The following is a 17,215-nucleotide window of genomic DNA, read 5'->3' as shown; positions in this document are numbered from 1 at the left end:
CCAAAGCGCGTGGAGGCGGGGCGCGCAGCTGCCTGCGTCATTCATGCGCGCCGCAGCGGAGCACCGGAAGTTATGGAGGTAGGGCGGGTGCAGGGCACGGTTAGATCCCGAGCTAGGCAGGGAGTCAGCGCCAGGCTGGGTGGTGTTCGGCTACGCGGAGTGGGTGGGCGAGCACGCTCCTGCGGTGGCCGGCGGTCCCTCGCTGGAGGACGCTGGCGACGTCGCGGCCCTGGCCTCTGTGGCGGTATCGGACGCTCGGCCTTGCAAGACGCCTGGCCCGTCCTGCCGGCGTCCCGGGGCCAGGCTCGGTTTCTCCGTCGCCTCCTGACCGTCAGCTGGAACGCGGCGGACGGTCAGGGAGGGCTGTGCGCGGTGGCGCGGGGGCGGAAAGCCGCAGGTCGGGCTCTCACCTGACCGTGGCCTGGTTCCTAGAAGCGCGGTTTTCTAGTCGTTGCCTGTAGGGTCCACACTCGGACAGTAAATTTGTTTTCATCGCTTTTAGACCGTTTGAGTCAATAAAACTCATCACGACCGCCTCACCGACCTCGTGTCAGGAGATCTGGTTGCGTCGTAATAAACATTTATTTATTTTTCCTCCCTGAGGCAATTAAATCTCAAACACCTATCATCAGCAGTAACGACAGCGGAGCCGGGCGTGGTGGCGCCTGTGGTCCCAGCTACTCCGTAGGCTGAGGTGGAAGGATCGCTTTAGCCGAGGAGGTGGAGGCTGCGGTGAGCCGATATCGCGCCACTGCACCCCTGTCTGGGCGACAGCGAGACCCCGTCCCCAAAATAATGATAACGATAACTACCATTTTTGAGTACTATGTGCTAGATGCTTTTCATGTATAATCTGATTACTGCAGCCCTACAAGATGCAGCGTGGCACCGTTTTATTTCACTTAGTACTGAGATTCGGATAAAGTAAGTTTTCCAAGGCAGGAGGTAGTCAGAGACTGAGGAATGATTCAAATTTAAGTCCAGCCCCAAAGCACCGGCCCAGTGTGGTCTGCAGAGTTCCAGCCCCATAGAGCCAAATGGAGGATGCGAGTGACAATCGCCAATCAAAAATAGTTCATGCCGATTTCTTTAGTGATAATTGTTAGCGCCTACTGGGGTTGTTCAAAAAGTAGGGCTGAGAGTGGAAAGTGCAACTTCTGGGGACAGGAGGAGCAAACAGGGCAACTGATACTGAGCAGGACGAGGGAACTCAGACTGATCAGTTTCCACATTACAAAGCTGCCCAGAGTTAATTGTGACTGTCACAACACAGCCACCCCTTAACTCGACACACCAAAATAAAGAGCCTCGGTTCAGCTTTAGATCCTGAATTTGACTTCTTTGCAGGATTATAGATGGTCTTAGTGTCATGTGGGATAGTTTTAAGGATTTTGATTTTATTTAATTCTCCATGGAAAACCAGTACGGTTTGCTACTTTTTACATGGCAGGGAAGGCAAAACTTTACCTCTGCCCATCTTAGTTCAGAGTGACCCCTTTAACAAATGAAAGATTAATAAGAAAAAAGTTTATTGATGTACAGAGTACACATCACAAGGGATAAACCTCAATGAAAAGTAACTTGAAATGGTGGCTTAGAACTACATTTGTATACCATCTTCAACAAAGAACTATAGATTTGCAGAGAAATGACACAGGAGAGCAGTTTTAGGCTTCAAAGGGCAAGAAACTGGGAAAGTAGATACGTATTTGGAAACTGGTGGAGTAAAAATCGTTTGCAGATTCCTCTGGTACCTTCTCTGGTCTGGTAAGAGTCTAAAGTTATCCCCAGTAATGAATGTATATCCTGTGTTTGGGCGGAAGAGGGGGAGGATAGAGAGAGCTTTTCCTTCATTTGCTGCCTTTTGTCTTCAGCTCCAATTTGTTGTTGTTTTTATATCAAAGAGGCATGTTTTGGGATGACATCGTGGTTTTCTCCAACACCATTTAGGGAGTCAGAGGTACGTGGGGTTCTTTTTCCTTCTTGTTCATTATACTTGGTTTCTGCCTTCCCATTCCCCGTTTAAAAAAATTGCTTATTTTGATAACTCTGGGATAGTGAAGGAATGCGGAGAGGAATAATGCTCTGTTCGTAAAATACATTCAGCTTCCGTGAACTCATATCTTTTTTTCCTTTCTTTTTTTTTTTTTTAGTGAAAGCAAGTTTATTAGGAAAGTAAAGGAGTAAAGAGTGACTACCCCATAGGCAGAGCAGTTTGCAAATATTATGATTGATCATTTTGAGTCTTTAAACCTTTATCATATTTGAGAACATTTATGTAAATTATCTTTATTTATTTATTTATTTATTTTTTTAGACGGAGTCTCGCTCTGTCGCCCAGGCTGGAGTGCAGTGACGCGATCTTGGCTCACTGCAAGCTCCGCCCCCCGGGTTCATGCCGTTCTCCAGTGTCAACCTTCCAAGCAGCTGGGACTACAGGTGCCCACCACCACGCCCGGCTAATTTTTTTGTATTTTTAGTAGACACGCAGTTTCACGGTGTTAGCCAGGATGTTCTAGATCTCCTTGTGATCCACCCACCTCGACCTTCCAAAGTGCTGGGATTACAGGCTTGAGCCACTGCGCCCGGCCAGATTATCTTTAATATTTAATCACAATGTTTTAATCGTACAGCTTTCATGATATCCAGAAAGCGTGTTAACAGCAACTATACCTGAGTGCATTCAGTTCTTAAGAGAATTTTCTTGTGACTTAAATATATAATACTCTGTTTTTCTTTCTGTTAAGCAGTGCCTTTTATTTTATTTTTTTTAGGTATTAATAGGGGACCCTATTACCACATGTCTTTCTCCCTCAGTGTATGATATAATTTGTAATCTTGGGTTTCAACTCAGAGAAAATTGTGATATCAATAGCATTGTTACTCAGAATGGTGAAGTATGCTGGAAAACAATCACAGATTGTGTGAGCTACACAGAGTCAGGTTTGTGCTGTCTTTGTACTCCAAACTTTCATAACTGTTCCATTGAAAATGTCTTGACCTGTAAAATTCCTCTTTCTGACCACTGGTTCCTTTTGTTAGATAATGTTATACTACAGGCCTCACTCCAAAGGAGAACAGGAATTAATGTGAAAAGAGAGGGGATGAGGCCAGAGAAGCATGGAAAAATTAATGGAAAGCTGGGCTAAGAAAACCTCCTCTACAGAGGAGGTGTCAGGAGGCAGAGAGGGGCTGGTGGACTGTTGATGATGTAGATCTCAGGGCCCTGAGATGATTCTCCATAGGAGTCATATGAATTAAGGATAGAAAATGGCCAGTAATAGATTATACAGTTATTTTAAATGTCTTCTAGGCATTCTTGCACACTTTGGAGCAGAGATATAGATGCAGAAATTTAATAATAGTTATAAAAATTACAAATGAACATACTCTGGCCTAGCAGTCCATTTTCAGGAATCTTTAAGACAGATACAGATATGAAAGTGTGATTGTGCAAGGTTATTCCTTGCAGCATTGTTTGCAATAGCTAAATAAATAAACAGCCAAACATCAAGCAGTAGGGGATTGGTTCAGTCAATTATGATAATTCATATAATGGAATATTATGCAGCGGTAGAAAAGAATGAGGAATGTCATCTGATACAAAAGTCTCTGAGCTAAGTTGGAAAAAAAATAGGAGGGGCTTGTATTTGTAATTACCCTTTGGTATTTATTGATTATGAACCAAGTGGATGGTTAATCCCAAACTTATCAAAAAAAATTAAAACAAAAACTTCATATGATAAATACATTTAAAACAATTCCTTGCCATTAGAAATCTCAGTCTAATAACGTTAACTTAAAAAAAATCAGGTTACAAAATTGTGTCTACAGTGTGAGCCTGGTTTTCTGTATTCTTATGTACAGGTAAAGACATTGACAAAAATAGTTTTCTGTTGTTTGAAACTTTTTGTATTTTCCAAATTCTCTGCTGATAGGATAGTTTTCTTTTATAACCTGATAAGCATTATGTGATTTATTTCCAACAACGTAAAAGTGTATCATGTGTTCAATGGTAAGCTAATTGTTGATTTTCTGGAAATTTTATAATTAATGCATTTTTTCTTTGATGATGTAGATATTTTATATCACATGATATGGAGCTATGGTGCTGAAATTTGTTTTCTTATCCTTTAAGATCAGGGTCTGGATTACTGGGGAAGCGTGAGGCTGCTTGGCCCTGTGTGTGAGGCTGTCCATTCACATTTCTTATCTCTGACCAAGGGGCAATTTGAAATTCGATATGCACCATGGTTCCAGTGGACAAGTTTTCCAGAGGTTTGGCTTTTGAACAACCTTTAGAAATAAAAGACTGTGCAAATACTACTTAGAGGACTTATTATTTGCCAATTTTAAAGGGGCTTCCTTCATCCCCAGGCCCTCTAGCTGTGAAGAAGTGTCGAGGGTTGCAAGAAAACCCTGGGCTGTTATGCCAGGTCTCCAAACCCTGAGCTGAGAAACATGCCCTTTGGAACACAGGCAGGGTTTGAATTCATTGTCACAGGGTTAGGGTTGGAGAGCTAACATTTGGCACATAGTGTTCGTCCAGGGATAAAAGAAAAATTGACCACTCCAGAATAAGAGGCCCTGTGGAGAGGTATTGAGGTGTTCTAAGACAGCGGGGCCTGGAGACCAGAGCTGGGATACTTGGTTTGTTAATGAGGAACTGAAGAGAGTATGGGTAATTTGGGCCCCAACCCAAAATCTTGTTTTGGTTTGTTTTTTTGGTCAGTTTTTCTTCATTTTATTTGGCACACTAACTGACCACAGTAAAGCGGTAACTGTAACAAGTCTAATTCTGCTTTGAATTTGGAGTGAAGGAATCATGATGTCCCCCTTGTACTTGTGCTTTTAAGTGGCAGGATGAGCTGCCTTGTGTGTATCTGTTTGAGAACTCAGCCAAATCAAAAGGAGAAACACGACGGAGGTCGAAATGCTTGACTTTTCCACTTAAATTATGCCAGATTTGTTGCTTTCAATAAACGTTTAAATAAAGAACCTTTAAGGAATTTTAGCTATTTAAATATTTTTATTGATTCTTTAAGCAATGTAATTATACAGAAAATGTTTACTGATTCGCTGAAAATAACAAAATATAGCAGTTGAAATCTCGAGGTTTGAATTTCAATGAATAATGTTACTTTGAGAAGTAGTTTTGGAGTGTACATCCTAATATATGTTTTATTCTAAATAGTTATTTCCTGAAATATTTGATGCCTTGGAAAGTCTACAATCTCCTGCTATTTCTCTTAGCTTAATGAAACTGACATCGTGTCTAGAACGAGCCTTGGGTGATGTAAGTGCGAGAACTTTTTCATTATTGGCCTATTAAATTGAATGAACATTAAGCTATTTTACAGTTATCCTCAGATTTCTTATTTTCCTATAACATAAAATCATTTGGTATAAATTGTTAATATTTCCCTTTTGAATGATTATGAAATCAAAGGATTGGTGTCTAAGTACTTTTCACTCTTCATTTGTACAAACAGTTGCTTCATGGATAATGTTTTTAATGTTTATTGACTCATAATGCAACTGTTACACAATTTTTGTTTGAATTTTAGGTATTTTTACTGATTGGGAAGGAATGCCCCTTTCTTTTAAGAGATCTGCTTGCATCTGAGGAACTTGCTCAAGTCTTCGGGCAGTCTGTGGTAAGCTTGTTCATCTAAACTCATGGAGTGTATTAGTCCATTTTCAGGCTGATTAAGATGTACCCGAGACTGGGAAGAGAAACAGGTTTAATTGGACTTACAGGTTCACATGGCTGAGGAGGCCTCAGAATCATGGCAGGAGGAGAAAGGCACTTTGTATATGGCAGCAGCAAGAGAAAAATGAGGAAGAAGCAAAAGTGGAAACCCCTGATAAACCCCATCAGATCTCATGAGACTTATTCACTCTCACGAGAATAGCACAGGAAAGACCGGTCCCCATGACTCAGCTGCCTCCCCCTGCGTCCCTCCCACAATTCTGGAAGATACAATTCAAGTTGGTATTTGGGTGGGGACACAGCCAAACCATATCATGGAGTAAGTGCAAAACAACAATTCACATATGCTGTGCTTTTGTTCTTCCCAAACCGATGATGCTTTAGGAAAAAATTGTATCAGTGATTCAGGCATATTCTTCCTTCCCACCTTCCCTTTCAAAATTGCCCCTCCTCCAGCACGTAGAAAGCTTTCCTATCCCAAGTGTGAATAACTCTGGGGCACCACAGGGCCAATGTGAAGCATGTTGCCTCGATCAATTACATATTATTAACTATAATAATCCAGAATACAACTTTAACCCTTTAAATGAGTGATAATATGATTTTATTTGAAAATGTTAATGTGAAATTATGCCTTTTGCAACCATTTAAACTTATACAGCAGAAAAAAAATTCAGATGTTAAAAAAATCATGCAGTTACATACTATATTAAAATCTCCTAAAGGGCACATGATCAAGAGACTTAAGACTAATGAATAACCATATGCAACTGAGTGAGGCAGGGTCAAGATGAAGAAACCCAGGAGAGCCTTATGTGGAAGCTGCACTTGCCAAGCCAGGAAGCTGCCAGATGATTTTTGGAGTAAAGAAATCTGTCTTCAGTGGAGCTTTTCCATTCATTTCTGTGGGTCTTTACTCCTTGTCAGCTTAAAGATCATTTTCTTTTGTGGAGAGCATGGAATGAAGATAAAAAGTGCAAACCTCTTGTTGTTACACTGAATTCTTAAATATATTTTGTTTCTTTGATCTCTTCTTTGGTACTTGCTTATATGTGATTGGCCTTCTCCCCACTTGTGGCCCCTTCAGCTGCCAGGTACTTTTACTTGGTCACTGCCATTTATACATCTGATTGACCAGATAGTGTGAACCATGAATATTTCATCAATTATTGGTGGAGCAAAAAGATCTCCTGAAGCTGCATAGAAGAACTGCTTGTTAAATGTTCCTACATTCAGTAGAACTGCTCTTGATCATTTCCACCTCCTGGTTTTGGGTCTCCCCTCTGAGGAAAGTTCAGAATGCATCCACATTCCCTTCTCAGCAGCCATCTTTCCCATGCGTGAAGACAGTGTTCACTTCCTTCTCGAGTCTTCTGGAGGCTCAGCCATTCTTCCTCCTATGACAGGGTTTTAAGTTCTTTTAGTCTTTGAACATCGTCCATTATTTTCTGAGTTTCTTCTAAGTATGGTGCCTCAAACTCAAAGCAGTTCTTTGGGCATGGCATGATTGTAGCCCATGAAGTAGGACCCCTGGTTGGGTGTTTTCTTCACTCTGTCGATAGATGGTGGGGTGGATCAGTGATGGGCTTCACGTCAGACAGCTAGGAAGTGGAGGCTCAAGCCTGGAGTCATGCTGCTCGGGCATCCCCTGCTGCCTCTGCTTAACCACACAATTGCATGCTGCTTAATACAGTGATGGTTTCTGCTTGTCATATCATTGTCTTTTTAAATTTTATTTAGATGTTCGGCACATTTGAAGCACTTTATTGAAGCAGGATAACCTGGGTCGGATCTTATCCCCCATACTGATTTTGTAGCCTTTGAGACCTTGGTTTCACCTTTCCATGCTTGTATTTTTTTCACCTAGGTGCTGGGGATAGTAGTAGTACCTTCCTCGTAGGTTGTTCTTAGGATGAGTGAGTTGATGAATACATATAAAATGTGTCTAGCACGTATTAAACACTCAATAAATGTTGGTTTTATTATTATTACTGCTAGTTGGCTCTGTCAGTTAAAAAGAACACAAACGTTATCTTCATATTATATTGGTTTATTCAGTAATTCAATAATAATTAACTATGTAATGATTTGCTGTCCTTAACCGGATTAGATGAATGTGCTAAAAGTCTTCATTGGCTCTCCGTGTGGTCTCAACCTGCGTAATGTCTTATGGCATGGGTTTGCGTCACCTGAAGAAGTTCCTCCAAAGTAAGTTTCAAGTGAAGGAATTTTCTTCCTTTTCTGAATCTACCAAAGAGTTTTTAAAATTTTGAATTTCATGAGAAAGAAATAGATTTTGTGAAAGATGAGTGAGTTTTGAGATAGGATTTTGAAGATGAAATTGAGTATTACTAGTGTAGTCACCAGAGTGATGAGCGGGTTATGGTTTCAGTGACTTACACCCCAAAGGCAGTTCAGGGGCGACACCAGAAGGATGTTATACCATTCACGTCCTGGGTGGGTGGAAGACCCTGAGGTTTCATTAGGGTCTTCATCAGAGTTTCTGTGGTGTTATTGTGCCTCCCAACTCTTGCACAGCTTAATTCCTACATCTAGAGAATTTTGTGCAATTTTTTTTTTTTTTTTTTGAGATAGAGTGTCACTCTGTCACCCAGACTGGAGTGCCATGGTACATTCTCAGCTTACTGCAACCTCCTCTCCCAGGCTTAAGTGATCCCCCTGCCTCAGCCTTCTCAGTAGCTGGGACTGTAGGCACACGCCACTATGCCCACGTAACTTTTTTGTATGTTTTGTAGAGATAGGATTTCACCTTGTTGCCCAGACTGGTCTCAGACTCCTGAACTCAAGTGATCTGTCTTCCTCGGCCTCCCAAAGTACTGGGATTACAGGCATGAGCCACCGTGCTCGGCCAGTTTCATGCAATTTAATGGTGCTTTGCTTTCTTAATTTTAAATTTGTATTTTTCACTGTGAAGCTTTTTATAGGCATGATTGAGTACATTTTTGTAACAGATCTCTATGGTATTTCCCCTAGATACTGTTCAATGATGATGCTGTTGACAGCAGGATTGGGTCAGTTACTGAAGCGTTATCTTCAAAAAACTAAACTTACATTGGCATATCGCTCTTTCATAACTCCTACAAACCTTGAGGATTTGATTGTTTTTCCTGGTAAGTACTATGTTTCACATTTCTTCCTTAATGTAGCTTTGCATAGATATTTTTATTTTGCAAAGTCAGTAAACAGCATTAAGAGGTGCACTCTTGAGGTGGGGTGAAGTAGTTATTCTTCAGTAGTCGGATGGCTTTCAGAGTTGCTTGAAGAACCTCCTACATTTTGTCACCCAAAGCCCTGCCTCCTCCCACCATGCCCTGGAGTTGTTGTGGGGGTCACAGGAGTTGCAGCTGTGTGAGTCAAGCTCTTTCTTCCTCAGATGCATTATGCACAGCAGTGGTCTCAGGCTGTTGGTTGATGTACATTTTCTCCTCCTTTTACCTCTTGTATCTTTGTACTCATGATTGTTATACCAAAAATACTTGTAGTAGTATCAAGGGTCTTTTACACCTTCTGAAAATGTATTTTACTTCTCTTGGTCATTGTGCTCAGTTGGTCCACCCTGAACTGTTGCCTAAATCACTGAAGAGCTGTCCATGCCCCACTTTCCAGGGATCACCTGCACCTCAGGCCCTTGATCAGGGCAATCCTGCTCTCTAACAAGTCCCCTGCTGCAGGGGTCACGGTTCAGCCACCTAAAGTGGTTGGCTCATTGGCATCACTCCTCCAGCGTATGTTTCTGTCTTTTTTCAGTTGATCAGTATGATTGTGTTTAAAACTGTATGTTATTTTACAGATGTTACTTACGAGGTGCTCTCAGTATTAGAAGAAGCGATGACGAAATCTGCTTTTATATTAAAAATCATGTTACCGTATTGGGAAGTTGCACTGGTCAAGTTCAAGTCACGCAGGTAACTGAAGGGAGCATGGCAGAGTGGTTCGCAGTGGCTGGAGGCTGGTCTTTCTTGACGCCCTTCACTTTTGATGCTTTTTGCTGTTGGAGTAGGAGTGAAGAGAAGCTGGACTGACTTGAGCAGACCTGAAAATAAAACACCTTCATAGAGTTGCTTCAAGCACAGCCTGTGATTGTATCTTAAACATTGTGTGCTGGCCTTTTGGTGCAGTTAATAGAATTATTTTTCAGGATCCACTTTTTAATACTTTCTGGAATTCTTAGAATGAGCAAAACATGTTCAGAACCATGAAACAGAGATAAGCCACTTTGTCCTTACATTCTGTTTCTGTTTCCTCAGGAGCAAACACGTGTATGGTCACCACCAGAAGGTCTGGTGAGCTGGTCTTTAGTTCCTTAAAGGATATTACCCTAATTCATTCATTTTTATGCCTTGAGAACCCACTGAAATCCTGGTATGTGCATTTTTGTTTTTTCTTTTTGAGACTGGGTCTCACCCTGTCATCCAGGCTGAAGTGCATTGGAACCATCTCGGCTTACTGCAGTCTTGAACTCCTGGGCTCAAGCAGTCCTCCCACCTCAGCCTCCTGAGTAGCTAGGACTGTAAGTGTGTACTACCATGCCTGGCTAATTTTTGTACTTTCTCTAAAGATGAGGTCTCAGTCCATTGCCCAGGCTGGTCTTGAACTCCTGGGCTCAGTGATCCTCCTGTCTCAGCCTCCCAAAGTGCTAGGATTACAGGAGGGAGCCACTGCGCCCAGCCTCAGTATTTTCTAGAAGCAATGAAATGAGTTAGACAGTTCTTTGATGACATTTTGTTCTATAGAACCTACGAAAAATGGTTCATCAAAAATTGAAACACTGGAAAGTGTTTTTAAAATCACTACTTAATGAAACTTTGGTTCTATGTGTGTGTGGTTGTTTTTTTTTTTTTTTTTTCAGACAGAGTCTCACTGTGTCACCCAGGCTGGAGTGCAGTGGTGTAATCTCAGCTCACTGCATCCTCTGCCTCCTAGGTTCAAGCTGTTCTTGTGCCTCAGCCTCCCAAGTATCGGGGACTGCAGGCATGCATGCACCACCACGCCGGGCTGATTTTTGTATTTTTAGTAGACTGGGTTTCGTCACGTTGGTCAGGTTGGTCTCAAAGTCTTAGCCTCACGTGATCCGCCCACCTGAGTCTCCCAAAATGCTGGGATTACAGACTTGAGCCACTGCGCCCAGCTGGTTCTGTTTTGCTTCTCCTATTATCAGGTATTATCATTTCTCTTTGCCTTTGATATGTAGACTGCAGCAGTTATTGTGATGTTGGTGTCAATATTATTTTTGTTTTTTGCTTGTTTGTTTTTTACTTAGAGACAGTCTTACTCTGTCACTCAAGCTAGAGTGTAGTAGCACAATCATAGCTCATTGCAGCCTTGAACTCCTGGGTTCAAGCAGTCCTCCCGCCTCAGCCTCCTGAGTAGCTAGGACTACAGACAGTGCCACCGCACTCTGCTAATTTCTAAATTTTTTGTAGAGATGGGGTTTCCCAGGCTGGTCTTGAACTCCTGGCCTCAAGCGATCCTCCCACCTTGGCTTCCCAAAATGCTGGGATTGCGGGCGTGAGCCACTGCACCTGGCCTAATACTTACTTTCAAAACATGGAATTTTACCTATTTTCCCTTCAATTTCATAGGTTTGCTGACTGTGCCATATTGTTGCTGACACAACTAGAAACTGGACTTAGGAATGTTTTTGCGACACTTAACAGATGTCCAAAAAGTCTCCTGACTGCTGAGGTAAACTTGTTTTTATTACTGATTGTCATGACTGTTGCTGTTTTCTGTTACAAATTAGAAGTTTTTAAAATTTTTGTTCTGTTTAACATTAAAATGCATTTTTTAGCTAAGAACTGTGGAAGTCTTCACTGTCATTTTTTAGGATTTATATTTGTTATTTATGATTGTTCTTGATATTTCTGAACTATTTCCAAATAGTCTTTTAAACTTAAGGATGCCGTGAATGTAGTAGGCGCTGATTCTCTCTCTAGCCGTGTTGATGGTGTGTCACTGTAAACCGCGTGAGATGGCTGGGGTCTAGCCGGGAGACTGAGGCGACCGGTGGTTGATCCTGACCTTGGGCAACTAATTGAAACCTGAGCTTGAGTTTCTCCAGCTTCCACATGGAAGATGTGGGATTTGGAGGTGACTTGGTTAGTGCCAGCCCTGCAGCAGATCGTGGAAGCCTTTGCCTCACAGTTTCTTGAGCCCCTCCAAGTGTGTACACACACAGTTGCCTCAGAGTTGCCACACTGACCCCCGGCTGCCCTGTCTGAGGCAAGCGTCTCTGAGTTTCCAGCCTACCTCCTCTGGCTCCTAGAATTTCTCATGTCTGCTCCTTTTTGGTAGTTAAGATAAGATCCTGCTGCTTAGTGACAGAGATCTCGAAATAATATGGCTGCAGTGACTGAAATAGGCTAGAAGTGCATTTCTTCCTTTCCCAAATGTGAGTAGCTCCCGCGGAGATGGCAGCACCCCCATCATCACTCAGACCCTCTGTGTCATCTTCCACTGACGAGGGCCGGGCCTTCCTCATGGAGACTACTTCTTCCTGGCTCCAGCCAGCTGTGTCAGCCATCACATCTGCTTTCCAGCCAGCAGGAAAAGCGAAGATTGGTGCACGCCCCTCTCTAAGGACACTTCCTGGAGGTAGCTCAGGCCGTGGGCCAGAGCTTAGTCGCACTTGCTACCAGGGAGGCATGGAAGCATTCCTGGGTGGCCGAGTGCCCAGCTTCCCACGGGACGATCTGTTGTGGAGGGAGGGCAGGCACAGCCGCTCCACACCTCGGATTCTCGTCTCCTTCTCTAGCTTGGCTTTTGCTTTTTGCCCCTCTTTGTAGGCATTCCTCAGTGCTCTGCTCTCAACCCCATCCTGTTTCCTCTCCCTGGGAGATCTCATGCAATTCTGTGCCTTACGTTTTCATCTCTGGGGGAACAACAATTAGAAAATACTTTGAACTCAATGAAAACGAAACCCAACCCATGAGAAGTTTTGAACCCAGCGAAAGCATTGCTGCAAGAGCTCACGGCCCAGGAGCCGGGCTTCCCAGTGTTGCTTCTCACTGACCCCCATCTGATCTCTGCAGTTAGATGTGCTCATGTTCGCTGAATATCTTCATGTGAGTTTTCCTCAGCACCTCACGTTTGTCTTATTTCAGAAAGGAGTTGTTTCCCACAGAGTTGTCCTCTGACGCTCCCTCTGTCATCTCAGCCTCACCAACTGCAGACTCCAACAGCATCTCGTGTTTCCTCCACACCTCCCATGTCCACTCGGTGGCCAGCACGGCTGGTGGTTTCCAGCCAGCTGACCTCGTGCTCTTCCTGTCCAAACTGAGAAGCCCCACCTGGCTCCTCGGCCCACCCGAGCTCATCTCACGATTCTTCCTCCTTCTCAAATTTCACTCTCACAGTCCTGCAGATTCTTTTTTTTAGTTTTTTTTTTTTTTTTGAGACAGGGTCTCTCTCTGTTGCCCAGGCTGGAGTGCAGTGGTGCGATCATAGCTCGCTGCAACCTCAGTCCCCAGGCCCAAGCGATTCTCCCGCCTCAGCCTCGCCGAGTCGCTGGGACCACAGGTGTGTGCTACTATACCTGGCTCCTTTTTACACTTTTTTTTTTCTTGTAGAGACAGAGTCTTGCCATGCTGACCGGGCTGATCTGAAACTCCTGGGCATAAGTCATCCTTCTGCCTCGGCCCTCCAAAGTTTTGGGATTACAGGTGTGAGCCACCATACCTGGCCCCACTGATTATTTTCTAAACTGATATTGTTAAGTTATTTATGGTTTTCTTCATTCGTTTAACCTCCATGATGATGTCCTGCTGCCTGCCAGGTGGAGTTCATCCTCTTCACGTGGCAGCAAGGCCTCGGGTGCTAACCCTGCCCTCTCCTTTTTGGTGTGTTCCCTGTTTGGGTCCCTCAGTGAAATTTAGGCTTCTTGTCAGCTCTAGAACTTGCTTGTCTTTCTTCTTACTTTGTTCCTCACCCCTAGACTTACCGCTCCAGATCGGGGGCTGTGACCACAAGAGCGACCTCCCGGAGGCTCATCTACTCAAAGGTTGAGGCTGCTTTTCTCTGTGTTCTATTTCTATCTCATCTTGGAGGCAGTCCTGCTTTGCCCTACTCATGTGCATTTCTGCAGAGGTCTCTGCAGGGTCTCTGAGGCAGGCCTTCACGTTGCTGTCGGCTGGTGCCCATGCCCAGTGCGTTCCATGTAGGCCACTCAGTGCTGTGTGGAGCGAAGCTTCAGGAAAGAGATGGTCCCCACCCATTAGAGCCCTTGCTTCGTGATACCTGCATGGAGACGGGCTGCATGGTGGCGCGCTCCGTCACTCTAGGGCCATGTAGTGCAAATAAATTTGGATATTTAGATATTTACTTGTCATTTGACTTCATAAATAAATAACATGACTGTTTCCACAGAGGATATAATCTATCAAAGACTGTATTAAGTTTTAGCCCAGGCTTTTATCCAGAATAAACAGGATCAGTTTTTAAGGCGATATATATATGAAGATATTTTATAAAACTTAATAAGACTGCAGATTCTGTTATTATTTACTGATTACTTTTGTGTCATGAGGTCTCTTCAGGGCCAGTGGAAGATATGAATATGAGTGAGATTTTCTGACTTCAGAAGCTTATTTATCACGGGAGAGTGAGAAGGCACTTATACTAACTCTGTAAAACAAAGTAGAAGCTAATGCATGTAGTTGATGGAGGTAAATGAAAAATTCCACTTTTTGGAGAAAGTGGGAATGTGTGGTAGACAATTGGATATTTAGAACTCAGAGGGAATTTTAGGGCTAGCAATACAGATTTGAGAGCTAAAGATACAGATTTTAGAGTCATCTGTGTAGTAATGTTGAAGAATATTGGCAATATGAAATTTAAAATAGGTTATAAAACATTAATAAATCAAAAAACATTTCTTGAGAGCTAGCTTACACAAAATCCTGATTTCATCACACTGTCTGTCAAATCTCACTGAAGTGATTTCATCACACTGTCACATCTCACTGAAGTGATTTCATCACAGTCACATCTCACTGAAGTGATTTCATCACAGTCAAATCTCACTGAAGTGATTTCATCACACTGTCACATCTCACTGAAGTGATTTCATCACACTGTCAAATCTCACTGAAGTGATTTCATCACACTGTCACATCTCACTGAAGTGATTTCATCACACTGTCAAATCTCACTGAAGTGATTTCGTCACACTGTGTGTCACATCTCACTGAAGTGATTTCGTCACACTGCCTGTCACATCTCAAGTGATTTCATCACAGTCAAATCTCACTGAAGTGATTTCGTCACACTGTCGGATCTCACTGAAGTGATTTCATCACACTGTCAAATCTCACTGAAGTGATTTCGTCACACTGCCTGTCAGATCTCACTGAAGTGATTTCATCACACTGTCAAATCTCACTGAAGTGATTTCATCACACTGCCTGTCAAATCTCACTGAAGTGATTTCATCACATTGTCACATCTCACTAAAGTGATTTCATCACACTGCCTGTCAAATCTCACTGAAGTGATTTCATCACACTGCCTGTCAAATCTCACTGAAGTGATTTCGTCACACTGCCTGTCAAATCTCACTGAAGTGATTTCGTCACACTGCCTGTCAAATCTCATTGAAGTGATTTTGTCACGCTGTCAAATCTCACTGAAGTGATTTCATCACGCTGTCAAATCTCACTGAAGTGATTTTGTCACGCTGCCTGTCAGATCTCACTGAAGTGATTTCGTCACGCTGCCTTTCAGATCTCACTGAAGTGATTTCGTCACGCTGCCTTTCAGATCTCACTGAAGTGATTTCGTCACACTGTCTGTCAAATCTCACTGAAGTCCCCAGAAGCCTTTTGAGACAGGCATTCTTCACTTCTTCTTTTGCAGAGAAAACCTACCTCTGTGGCATTCAATCAGTTGCCTGTAGGTTTCATGTCTAGAAAATGTTGAATTTGGGATCAGAACTCAGGACAGCCCATGTCTGTAGGCCATGTTGATGATGCTGAGAAGCAGCATGCATGAAATAAAATAAAAACAGACAAGGCTGTTCATTGGAGAAAATAGGAAGCTGTGCTCACTTGTGTGTGAATACCAGTTGTCAGGAGCAGTATTCTGTTGTATGAGCAGTGATTTGTGAGGACCTGGGATTGTACGTTTTAGAGATGACTGGGCTAAAGCTCTGTTGAGGGCAGTGTCCTAATGCAGCTTCATGGCCAGCTGCGCTGTATTTTTGCGTATTTGTAATGTGTTCATTTGGTCGGTGACATTCCTCTCATAGTGTTTCTAGATGAATGTTTGTTTTAACAAAAAACTGGGATGTGTGGCCATGTACCAGAATTTTTTCTTATTTTGTATAGTGTTAACTGTATTTGCATTTTGCTTTAATTGTTTATTTTCATTTCTTTCCTTTTCTGAAGTCAACAACTCTTTATACCACCTTTGATGAAGTAAGTAAGTACACTTGTAAGGTAATTTGAAACAAACAGAACACTGTCTTCTTTTAAAATACAAATTAAAACACAAAATTAAAGATCAGCCATAAATCATATGCTTATAGGAAAATGTCCATAGTAATATAAACCAAAAAAATTATAATTGATATTTCTGGTTGATTTTGAGGCCCAATATTACCAGTCTAGCTCCCAAAGCTATACAAAGCTCAAAGTTGGAAAATATCAAGGAATCTAACATGATTAGCTATAATTATTTAGGGGCTTGCATTTTAGATTTAGGGGTAACATCTTTTTTGTACAAGAAATATTCCCCAACTACTGTTATGAGTGTGTAGTATATATTGATTCATTTAATCTGCATATTGAGGGTGTGAATAGTGAAAAAACCACAGTTGAAAATGCCTTTTATCAGCCATAGAGCGTAGGCACTTGTGTGTGTAATCACAGATAGCATTCATGTGCACCTGAAGTGTGACAGTCTATAGGAAACCAAGGGAAGGGCCACGTGTAGAGGTCTGGACATTTGGTTTTGCCTTTAAGACAACTGTTAGATTCCTAAGTGAGTGTGTGGTGGGTGAGTTAAAAATATGCCTGCTTACTTGCAGAGCCTCTTCCATTAGGTGAATAATCTGCTGTTATTTTAATGTGTAAGACCTTTGGTGATGTGAGGAATCGATTAGATAGTGCAGTCCAGTCTCTAGAGGATCAGGTCTGTGGGATTGGTTGGGGTGGTTGGGCAAAGTCCATGGTAAGTTAAGAAGTGACTTTGGAAGTGACTCTAATGTGTACACAAACAACACACATGCACACACCACACATATATGCACACACACACATACATCCATGCTGCATATACACACACAGGCCTACACACACTGTAATATATACACAACACACATGCACACACCACACATACATACACACATGAGCACATACCTCCATGCCACATATACACACACAGGCACACATACCCCCACACCACATATACAGGCACATATACTACACACACACACAGGCACAGTTGCATATAAACACACAAATGTACACACCCTCACACCACATA

General features: G+C 42.6%; 1 protein-coding gene across 4 annotated transcripts in view; it reads left to right on the top strand.

Moving 5' to 3' along the window:
- Nucleotides 1-42: 42 nt before the first annotated feature.
- Nucleotides 43-17,215, top strand: part of ERMARD (ER membrane-associated RNA degradation) — a 30,776-nt gene continuing 13,603 nt past the window's right edge. For 3 of the 4 annotated variants that reach the window (XM_011934919.1, XM_011934917.1, XM_011934918.1), the window contains exons 1-10: nt 43-78; nt 2,775-2,943; nt 4,139-4,278; nt 5,195-5,296; nt 5,568-5,657; nt 7,824-7,921; nt 8,708-8,844; nt 9,525-9,639; nt 11,317-11,419; nt 16,117-16,146. In XM_011934919.1, coding sequence (XP_011790309.1) covers nt 73-78; nt 2,775-2,943; nt 4,139-4,278; nt 5,195-5,296; nt 5,568-5,657; nt 7,824-7,921; nt 8,708-8,844; nt 9,525-9,639; nt 11,317-11,419; nt 16,117-16,146 — 990 coding nt within the window. In that variant the 5' untranslated portion in view covers nt 43-72. The remainder of the gene's footprint in view (nt 79-2,774; nt 2,944-4,138; nt 4,279-5,194; nt 5,297-5,567; nt 5,658-7,823; nt 7,922-8,707; nt 8,845-9,524; nt 9,640-11,316; nt 11,420-16,116; nt 16,147-17,215) is intronic. The other variant, XM_011934920.1, reaches the window with a different exon arrangement.

Source organism: Colobus angolensis, unplaced genomic scaffold (genome assembly GCF_000951035.1).
Source record: "Colobus angolensis palliatus isolate OR3802 unplaced genomic scaffold, Cang.pa_1.0 Scaffold14, whole genome shotgun sequence".
Taxonomy (NCBI): domain Eukaryota; kingdom Metazoa; phylum Chordata; class Mammalia; order Primates; family Cercopithecidae; genus Colobus; species Colobus angolensis.
This window is presented reverse-complemented; position numbering and strand designations above follow the sequence as displayed.